At 45.4% G+C, this 10,718-nt stretch overlaps 1 protein-coding gene across 1 annotated transcript in view; it reads left to right on the top strand.

Annotated features, from left to right (window-relative positions):
- Nucleotides 1-619: 619 nt before the first annotated feature.
- Nucleotides 620-10,718, top strand: part of LOC103273910 (zinc finger protein 852) — a 19,829-nt gene continuing 9,730 nt past the window's right edge. Inside the window, 2 exon segments of the mRNA XM_021719196.1 lie at nt 620-693; nt 1,773-1,909. Of these exon segments, the coding sequence (XP_021574871.1) occupies nt 620-693; nt 1,773-1,909 (211 nt within the window).

Raw genomic sequence — 10,718 nt, 5'->3', positions numbered from 1 at the left:
CGGAGGACGGCGGGGGTGTCCGGGCTTGAGGCTGCGCCCGGGGCGGGGGATCCGGCGGTGGGTGCTGCCCTGCCACGCTGAGGGAGTGTCGGGACCCAGTTCGCCTCCCGGGCGTCCGGGGTGGAGAATGTGGAGTCCTGGTTTCCCGGGGCTTTATCTTGTCACCCAGTTATGCAAATAGAGCGTATTCCTTAGACACAATTAGATCACACTGGAAAGCGAGAGAAAAGTAAAAGTAGCCGCAGTCCGGAAATCTTAGTTTCCAGGCCTCCTGTCGTTTAAAACGTTGGCGCACAATTAAGCACGCTGACGTACGCGTGTATAAATGTTTTTATTATGAATGAGATCGTACTGTAGCTTTAAAAAAAAAACCTTCTGTTAGTATTATTGTGATGAAACAACTTATCGTGCAAAAATACACATAACTTTTGTCATGCACGTCATCAACATTTACCATTTTAACCATGTGGAAGTGTATAATTCAGTGGCATTTATTATACTAATTTCCTTTTTTTAGAAAAACTATGATCTCTTGAACTTATGGGATGTATTTGTTCCTCTTTTGGTTAAAATTGGTGCTGGTATTATGACACCACTAACATTTTTTTTTTTTGCCACGATGCTTAAAACTGTGTTTGCAGCTTATTTCTGTAGGGCACATTTATATGAAGCTGTATGCGGTCAACAAGTGGGGTTTGTGTAGAAAATGAGCAATAGCTTGTTTGTTACGGTGATTATCTTTCAGAATGCAAGAACTAGTGTATAAATTGCAGTTTCTAAACAAAGGCAGAGTTCTAACCTACAGCTTTTTGTAGTGTGGCAAGATTCTTTACACAGAGGCGGGACATCAAGGCTTCTTTGCTAGTGTTGTAGTCGAATTGCAAGTATTAAGGAGTCGCCATCATACTGAGAGTTAAATTTCAGAGTCCTTTATTGCCAGCGGTCATGCCAGGGAAACTCTCCACCCTGAATGAAGCAAGCAAGGGGTTTATAAAGGGCAAACCACAATTTCATAGAGTCCGGTGGGGTGCAAACAGGAAATTTTGGTTACAGAACAGTTAACAACAGTAACAATTACAGAACAGTGTATCTCAAGCAGTTACAGAACAGCTTATCTGGGCTTTCCTCCAAGCAGGATGTGGTTTACTGCTTACTGAAAGGTTGGGGTAGCCACACAGAGGAGTGGTGAGAGGGGAAACTGAGAGGCAAAATGGGAGATTTACTATAATTGGAGTTACCACAGTTGGTTTGCTAACAGGCATTTCATTCCCTCCTTTTAGTTCTTCATGAGTTAAAGCATTGACTCATCTATTACAGGTAGGGGGTTGTAATGGGCCCGCATATACATGCGTTTTACAGAAGTGATTCATTTTTTTTACAAACCGAACTATCCAATTTAATATACAGGGCCCGATGAGTAGGCTGAGAAGGAGAAGAAACAGGGGACTGGCCAGACCTGTAATTAAAGTGGTTAGCCATGGGTTCCAGTCAAACATGGCTTGAAACCAGGATTTGTTATTTTTTCTTTCCTTTTGTCTCCTGTCTAAATTTTCTTGGACTCTCTGGAGGGTGTTTTTGATGATTTCTGATTTATTGGTACAAAAACAACAGGGCTCTCCCAGCGATACACAGAGTCCTCCTTGAGATAGGAATAATAAGTCCAGACCTCATTGGTTTTGGAGCACCACCTCTGCTAAGGATTCAACCTGGTTGTGGAGTTGGTCCATGGTGAATTGAAGGTTACCTATGTCTGTGTCAATTTCTTGAGCTAGATTTGACAGTCGTGATTCACTGCGGACCAAGGCTATGGTGCTCAAAGCAGTGGTCCCAGCCACACTGAGACCTGGTAAAGCGGGAACAAGCAGGGGGGCTGCTCGTTTCCAGCAGGCCGGAAGACCAGGAGCAGTGAGTAAATGGGTTCCTTCCGGGCCACTGTAGGCATATACCCGAGGGAGTACATGAACCACAATACATAAGGTAGGCTTATTTTTAGTTTTTCAGTACTGACACATTTGGTAAGGCCTGTAGAACATGCCAACCAGGTGTTGGCATGAGCCATATAAGCCTTAGAGTCTGAGAGGGTTAGGGTGAGAGAGGGGTTGCAAATATAAACAGGAGACACAGTCAAATTGAAGCTTGAAGTTAAAGCACAAGATGCATTGCCAGTTATGTCTCTTACTGTGATGTGAATTACCTCTGGAGGTCATTTATTATTGTTGCTAACAATGGGGGCCTCAACCCCAATGCCTACATATTAAGAAGGTCTGGATTTTAAGCAAAGCCAATAATCTGAAGCTAATTGGGGCAGAGTAACATTGAGCCATCGATGTATGTTTGTTAGCATTGGGAGAAGACTGGGGGACTGTTGAGCTAGTTTTGGGTATTGCATAGGTGAGCCTGGGATAGTACCATTGTCTGTGGGGGGTGGAGGTTGGTGATAACTGAACAAAGCGTCTCCTAGTTCCGCCAGTGACCCTGTAGGCCTGGTCAGGACTTTGTAGGAGAGCGTATGTCACTGGATGGTGAGCAGGGCACTTTGGTTATAGCCAGTTACATAAGCTTGTATACCACAGGTGTAGCCTGTATCCCAAGAATAGTGGAGGGTATTGGTAATTTCTATGTATACAGGTACCTGAGTGGGTCTGGGTAGGAGGCCCACCAGAGAGTGATTTGGGAGGTGTCATTAGGTCCCCCATTGTAAGTAGTGATAGTGACACATTTCCAATATGGACAGAAGATGTGATCGGCCTGATCACATTGTTGGTCAGTGGGACTCCTGGGGCAGAGATAAAAGTCTTTTGTCTGTAGAGGGATGTAGGGAATCTGTTTATTATTAAGGGCAACAGAGTATAGCCAGGTGTTTTCTTTTTCAGTACTTAATAGGGACAGTAGGTCGAATAGTTCGACCTTAAATAACACAGACAGCTCCTCTCCATATGTCCAATTTTGGCTGGCCAGGACCTTCCCTGATGTAAAGGATGTCAGGGAAAAGGAATAGACTGAATGTTGAGCATCTCCATGAGGGAGAAAACAGGCTACGAAATACCACCAGAGCAAGAGAGTTTTAGCTTGAGGGGGTCTTGTCCAGGCATAACAGTTCATCATTGACTGTTGTCCTTGGCTTCCTTGGTACGGGAGTGATGAATCCAAGCAGGTATTCCATTAACCTTGAGTGCTGTAGGAGTGGTGAGGACAACAGTGAATGGTTCTTTCCATGCAGGGGTTAATCCCTCCTTCTGGAACTTTTTGATGTAGACCAGATCCCCAGGCTGGAATGCATGACAGGGTGTGGAGGATGTGGCTGGTAAAACGGTACAGACTTTGGAGTGTATGGCAGCCTGGACCTGTTGGAGAGACTGGAGATACTTTAACAGAGACTGATTAGTAATTTTTTCAAGTAACTGGGGTAGTAAGGGAGGAGTTCTCCGAAACATGATTTCATATGGGTTAAACCCAGCCTTGTAAGGGGTACATGGGACTCGAAGGAGGGCCAAAGGTAAAAGGCTTATTCACTTTTTACTGGTTTCCATTATTAATTTGGTTAAAGTAGTTTTTAGGGTCCAGTTCATGCGTTCTACTGCCCAGAGCTCTGTGGTTGGTAGGCATAGTGTAACTTCCACCTTATGTTTAATGCTCTGCTAACCATTTGAGCTCTGGACAAGGTAAAGGCAGGACCACTGTCAGAACCAATAGAGGGGGGGAGTCCAAACCTGGGGATAATTTCATTTAATAAGTATTTTGTGACCGTTAGTGTGGTTTCACTTTTTGTGGTAAAAGCCTCCGTCCACCTCAAAAAAGTATCTACAAAACCAGTAGATATGTGTAACTTGCATGAGGGGGTTTTACCTCAGTAAAGTTCACTTCCCACATTTCTCCAGGGCTCAGTCCCTAGGCCCTAACACCAATGGGCGGTTTTAGTCCTTGTCTTGCATTTACTTGTGCACAGGAAGGACATATTTTAGCGGCTGAAGTGGTGAGACCTCTTAGATTTTGGATATAGTAGAACCGGCTCAGCATTTCAGCCAGTTGGGTACCTCCCAAGTGTGTGGTAGAGTGAAGTTGATTTACCAGAGTGTGTCAAAGGGCAGCTGGAAGGATAATTTTAGAGTCCTTGGTTATCCACCATCCCAATGTCTCTTTTTGTGCCCCCGATTGGCTGGCCTGTTGTTCTTCCCCCTAGGTGTAGGTGGGTTGTTCTGGGAGTGAGGGGACGAATGAGTAGGATAGTGAGGGGCTTTACTGGGAGCTTCACTGCCTCCCGAGCTGCCTGGTCAGGTAGGCGATTGCCTATTGCCTCTGGAGTGCCAAATTTTTAGTGTCCTCTGCAATGAATGACTGCCACCTCTCGGGGGAGCCTTATAGCTCCTAAAAGGGCTAAAATTTCCTCTTTGTTTTTTATTGTCTTATCCTTCATGTTGCGGAGTTTTCGTTCCTGGTAGATCATGGCATGGACATGAAGAGTAGCAAAAGCGTACCTATTATCAGTAAAGATATTTACCTGTTTTCCTGTTCCCCAGTGCAGGGTTTGGGTCAAAGCAATTAGCTCAGCCTTCTGGGTGGATGTGCTGTTGGGCAAAAACTGTGACCATATTACATCCCGAACCGTGGTCACCACTGCACCAGCCTTGCGGACTCCCTTTACCACCAGACTGCTGCCATCTGTGAAAAGATCAACATCAGTTCAGTCCAGGGGAGTGTCCCGAAGATCGAGACAGCTGACTTGAGAGACATCGAACACATCCTTAAAATTATGAACTGGCATCTCTGGATTATCATTGGGCATTAAAGTGACTGGATTGAGGCTCTGAGTAGGAGAGAAAGTTAATCTAGACTGGTCCAGTAGGAGGCTTTATATTGGGTGATATGAGCATTCGACATTCAGTGGCCAGAGGCCTCCCGAAGTAGGGGCTCTGCAGCATGGGTAACGGTCAGGGTTAGGTTTTGACCAGAAGTCAGTTTTTCCACTTGCTTAACCAGTATAGCTGTGGTGGCAATGTCTCAAAGACAGGATGGCCATCCAGAGGCCACTGGATCCAACTTTTTGGACAAATAAACTGCCAGTTGCCACCAGGGTCCTAAGGTTTGGGTAAGAACCCCCTTTGCTATTCCCCACTATTCATGAATAGACAAGTGGAAGGGCTTGGTTACATCTGGGTGGGCCAAAACCAGGACTTGAGTAAGAGCTATCCTTAACTGCTGGAACTCTTGTTCTTCAGTGGCAGTCCATGTCAGAGGTTGATTCCCTGTTGTGACTGAATATAGGGGCTTGGTAAATTGCAAATCCCAGGATCCATGACTGACAGCATCCTGCTGCCCCCAGGAATTCCTGTACCTGTTTTTTGGGGGTTGGGGTAGGGATTTGGAAAATTGCCTCCTTCCAGGCCATGGTTAGGGTTCTTTTACCCTTTTTAGCCAATATCCTAAATAGGAGACTTCGGCCAAGCAGAGTTGAGCCTTCTTAGCTGATACATGGTAGCCTGGGTCCTGGAGGAGCTGCAACAAATCATTGTTGTCCTTTAAGCAAGTGTTTATGTCTGTTGTAGCAAGCAAGATATTACTTATATACTGGAGCAGAGTACAGAAGGTGTAAGGCACAGAACCCTGTTAAGTCCTGTTGCAAGGCTTCCCCAAAAAGAGTAGGGGAAGTTTTGAACCCTTGTGGCAGCCGGGTCCAAGTCAGCTGACTGGTATCCCCTGAGTCAGGATCCATCCATTCAAAGGCAAAAAAGGGATGGCTGACAGGATAGGGGATGGAGAAAAATGCGTTTTTTAGATCTAAGACAGTGCAGACTTGATGCTGCAGAGGAAGTAGGCTAAATAACGTATAAAGAGATGGTGGGATGGATAGTTTTGACTTGCCTGTTAACCTCTCTGAGGCTCTGGACTGGTCAATAATGAGACGTTCCTGGTTTTTGAACTGGCAAGAAGGGAGTGTTCCATGCCGATTGGCAGGGGGTCAGGATATTAGCCTTTAAAAGTCTTTTGATATGAGGAACAATTCCCCTTCATGCCTGCAAGCTCACATGGTGCTGGCATATTCTGACCGGGGTGGCTGATGCTAATAGACTCACCACAACTGGGGAATGGTGTTTTGCCAATCCTGGTGGGTTAGTCTGTGCCCAAACTAGAGGATGTTCTTGTTGTAGTTGTTGAAGCGAACAAGAGGATGTTCTTGTTGTAGTTGTTGAAGCGGCCAGAGGATTAGAAGAGGTTAGAAGGTACTCTTCAGAGAGAGGAACGGTTAAGAGCATTTGATAGGTAGGAGGGACAAACATTTCAGTCTTGTCTGGTGAGAACACAATGGTTGCTGTCAGTTTATGAAGCAAGTCCTGGCCCATTGGGGGGTAGGGTCAATCAGGGGCTATTAGAAATGAGTGAGTAACCTGTTTCTGCCCTAAATTAACTGTCTGGCTGGAAGTAAACCAACAGTCTCTGATTGTACCTGTCACCCCTTGAACAGCATTCCGTTTGTTTGACATGGGCTCCAGGGATGTTTGTAGGAGAGTTCTGTCCCAGTGTCTACCAGAAATCAGACCGATAGCTGCAGTTATCATGGGCTCTTAGGGGCCTAAAGAAAAAGAGCCCTGGCCCCTTCAGTCTGACTCATTTTCTGAACCCGCCCCCACAGTCGGCAGGGCCAGGACTGACTTCAGGCGGCAGGAACAGTACTTTTTTCAGTGACCAAACTCTTTGCAATATGCACATTGATCTTTAGCCAACGGGGAACACCCAGTCCCTTTTTGTCCCTTCCTGTTTTCCCCTTTTTTCTGGTGAGTTGGCTTTGAATTAGGCTGGGTGGCCTGAAGGGCAGCCACCATTATTTTTGCCTGTAGCTTGGCCATTTTATCTGTTGTCTAAGCCGCCTGTTTTTGTTTTTTGGCATCCTGGTTATTAAAAACTTTTTGGGCCACTTCAGACAGCTGAGAGATATTCATTCTTGTGAAACCCTCTAGTTTTTGCGACATTTTTGGGATGTCAGGGGCTGACTGAGCCACAAAAGCTAGATTAACAGCCTGAGCATTTTCAGATGCCAAGGGGTCAAATGGAGTATAGGCATGGAACACCTCTCGGAGACGTTCAGGGAACCCCGGTGACTCCTTGGGACCCTGAAGAATCTCAGTGGTCTTTGAAAGACTGATAGGCTTCTGGGCCCCTCCCCTCAAAGCAACCAATAGAGTCTGGTGATAAGTGTCTAATGCCCTGGATCTCCCTGGAGTGTTAAAATCCCAATTGGGAAGGGAAGTGGGAAAAGATTCCCTTAAAACTTTCTGAACATCCTCTTCTATACCAGTGAATGAGGCCAAGGTAGACTTTCTAGCCTCGACTTTGATTAGCTCCAGTTGCTCAGAGGTAAAAAGAGTCAGAAGGAGTTGCTGACAGTCATCCCAGGTGGGACAATGGGTATGCATAATAGACTAGACTAGAGAGGGGTTTTTCTGAAAACAGGGGATTTGGGGCCTTCCAGTTGTACAAATCAGAGGTGGAAAAGGGAACATACACCAAGAAGGGCCATTCATCCCGGTCCATCCTCTGTGGAGGGGTAACTTCTAGAGGGAAAGAAGAGGGGCTGGTTTCGTTCGGGACCAGAGGCAAGAGGTGGGGAGGGCGGGGAGAGGTGGAAGAAGTGGCTGAGTGAGGAAGTCGGATTGTAGGGAGGAGGAGAAAAGAGGGGGATAGGTTCATCAGGGTCATTGGGGGGCAAAATAGGGGAAGGCTTAGGGGTAGATGAACGTGAGGGGACAGGACAGAGGGACTTAAAGACAAGCAGATGGGTTGGACTCGAGACTCAAGGGACCATACTTTTAACCAGGGAGGGGATTCTGAACCAAACCCAGCCACTGGTCAGTATAAGGGAATTGGTCTGGCTTACTGGGAGTTCCTGTGATGGCCTTCCAAACTGACTAACATGACCATCCAGAGACCCAGTAGAGGGCCACCCAACATCAGATGAAGGCCAGTCAGTCTCAGAAGGTTTGGAACCTTTCTTTTGAAAGATGGACACTGTAGTTCTCACTAAATCCAGCAGAGAAGTTTTTATCATACAGTCCAGGAGACTGGAGGGTTGAGAAGGACCTGATCCCATACTGAGAGAAAACAAATGGGAGAGAAAGGCAGTGAGTCAGATCCGAAGGTTTGAGAGAGGTATATGGGAAGAATGCAGTGTTAAGGAGGAGAATTGAGAGTAAAGAGTCAGATGTTTCTATTCAGTCAACGGCTTGACTTATTGAACAGTGACTCAGGGGTGGCCTGGTCAGGCCGGGTTCCCCCAACAAACAGAGATATAGACAGAAACTGAACAGAAATCTTACCTCCAAGGAGATACAGAAGGACTCAAATATGTTTGGGTGAAGGGAAGTTGGTGATCATTTCAGATCCCTTTGGGCCAGAAGAAGGGTTACAGGGCCCTGGAACATCTCAGGGTGAGCCTCCCCTATAACTTCTCAACCAAGCTGGGGACAGCAGAGTGAGGCTGTTTCCTGAGCTTTGGCAATCTCGCTGGGGCCTCAAATGTTGTAGCAGAATTGCTAGTATTAAGGAGTCACCATCACACGGAGAGTTAAATTGCAGAGTCCTTTATTGCCAGCAGTCGAGAGCAGACTCATACCAGGAAAACTCTCAACCCCGAATGGAGCAAACAAGGGGTTTATAAAGGCCAAACCACAATTTCATCAGAGTCGGGTGGGATGCAAACATGAAATTTGGGTTGCATAACAGTTAGCAGAACAGTAACAATTACAGAATATCTTGAGCAGTTACAGAGCAGCTTATCTGGGCTGTTCAGTTACAGAACAGTTAACAGAACAGTAGCAATTATAGAACAGTTTATCTTGAGCAGTTACAGAACGGCTTATCTGGGCTTTCCGCCAAGCAGGATGTGGTTACTGCTTACTGGAAGGTTGGGGCAGTCACATGGAGGAGGGGTGAGAGGGGGAACTGAGAGGCAAAATGGGGGATTTACTATAATTGGAGTCACCACAGTTGGTTTGCTAACAGGCATTTCACCAGGAAGCAGCACTTATTTGTGCTGGCACTGTCTTAGCGAATTCACATCTGAAGGCTGAGCCCTGAGCTCAGGGGGGCATTGCCTTATATACTTTGTTTCCCTTTCTTTACATTCTAGTCTTTTTGTCCCCCTTATAAGGCAACATATTGGCAATATACATATTGATTGGGCATTTCATAGCTCAAGGTTGCAGCAGGGTTACAATGTGCACTGTGATTTGCACCACATTCCTTTCTGTCTAACACATTCCTTTCTTTCTATTCTGGGAAGGCCCTTATCTCTTTGTTTTAGGAGAGCCTCTATCATGTTAGTGCACTCTGACTTGCATAGACCGGAGAGGTCAGAGCATGGTCTCCTTTCTCATTTAAAAGTAGTGTCCAAGACAGAATTATCATTCTGTCTCAGACTATTTGCAGTTCAAACTTGAAAACTCAACATTAGGTCAGTTGTTTTGCAAGGAAGTTGATTAAGCAATTTGAGGAACTTCCATGTGTATGTGTCTGGGTGCATATGCAGGAACTGAAGAATTAGGCTGTTCTTGTATATTATCTTAACGCTGAAGAAAGACAAATTTTGGTTTAAAAAAATCCATACCCTTCTCACTGTAAACTGAAAAGATGGGAATGTTTTGAAGATAATCCTCAATATGCACTTAAAAAGGAAACTGACAAAAGCTTGAGAAATGGTACTACCTCTTTCACCAGCAGGTTTTCCGTGATTTCTGGTATCCAGGAAGTATTTGTGCTTAAGCATTCTGTGATGTCAGAGTTGCTTGGAGTAAAAATGCATAAAGTATAGTAAAACATAACTCACTGTATTTTTAAATATTTTGTATTGGAAACACTCCAAAAGGGGTGTTGTGTACATTCTTGTGACCCTAAGGTGAATTGTTAGACTTTCCATAAGATTGAATTAATGAGCTTATTTGTTTTTCCTTCCCGGTCTTAAACTACTTCTCCCCTCTTCTTTTACTACATAGCACTATCTAACATGCCATATATTTTTCTATCTCCCATAAGCTCCTTGTTTAGGCAGTACATTTTGTCTACCTTATTCACTGCCTTGATCTTCGTGTAAGGGACATAGTAGTTGCTCAATAAATATTTGTTAAATTAATGAAAGAAGGAATCCAAACTTGGAGATAAGAGAAAATTGACAGTGTTTAATGTCCTGATTTTTTTGAAGAGCTCATTGGCAATTTAAGAGTATACCAATGTCCTCGAGGCTAGAACATTTCCTTGTAGAGATAGAGCCCTCATGGCATGTGCTGAGCTTAAAACTTGTATCTTTCACTGTTTCAGGCTTGATGTGTACTCCTTTGTTTTATTATTTATTTTCTTTTTTTTTTGAGTTGGAGTCTCACTGTCGCCCAGACTGGAGTGCAGTGGCCGCTCCCAGCCACTGCAGCCTCGACCTGCTGGGCTCCGGTGATCCTTCCACCTCAATCTTCCGAGTAGCTGGAATTACAGGCGCGTGCTACCACGCCTGGCTAATTTTTTGATTTATTGTAGAAATGAAGTCTCGCCTGCCCAGGCGGATCTCGAACCCGCGGGCTTACGCAATTCACTCACCTCAGCCTCCCAAAGGCGCGGGATTACAGGCTGAGCGACCAAGCCCGGCGTTTTTAATGTCTTAAAGGGAACTTTTTTTTTTAAGGAGTCTCACTCCGTCGCCCAGACTGGAGTGCAGTGGCCGCTCCCGGCCACCGCAGCCT

The sequence above is a fragment of the Carlito syrichta genome, unplaced genomic scaffold (assembly GCF_000164805.1).
Source record: "Carlito syrichta isolate Samal-C Ts95f unplaced genomic scaffold, Tarsius_syrichta-2.0.1 Scaffold314298, whole genome shotgun sequence".
Taxonomy (NCBI): Eukaryota; Metazoa; Chordata; class Mammalia; order Primates; family Tarsiidae; genus Carlito; species Carlito syrichta.
The sequence above is the reverse complement of the archived record's forward strand: the minus strand, read 5'-3'. Positions and strand labels throughout refer to the sequence as shown.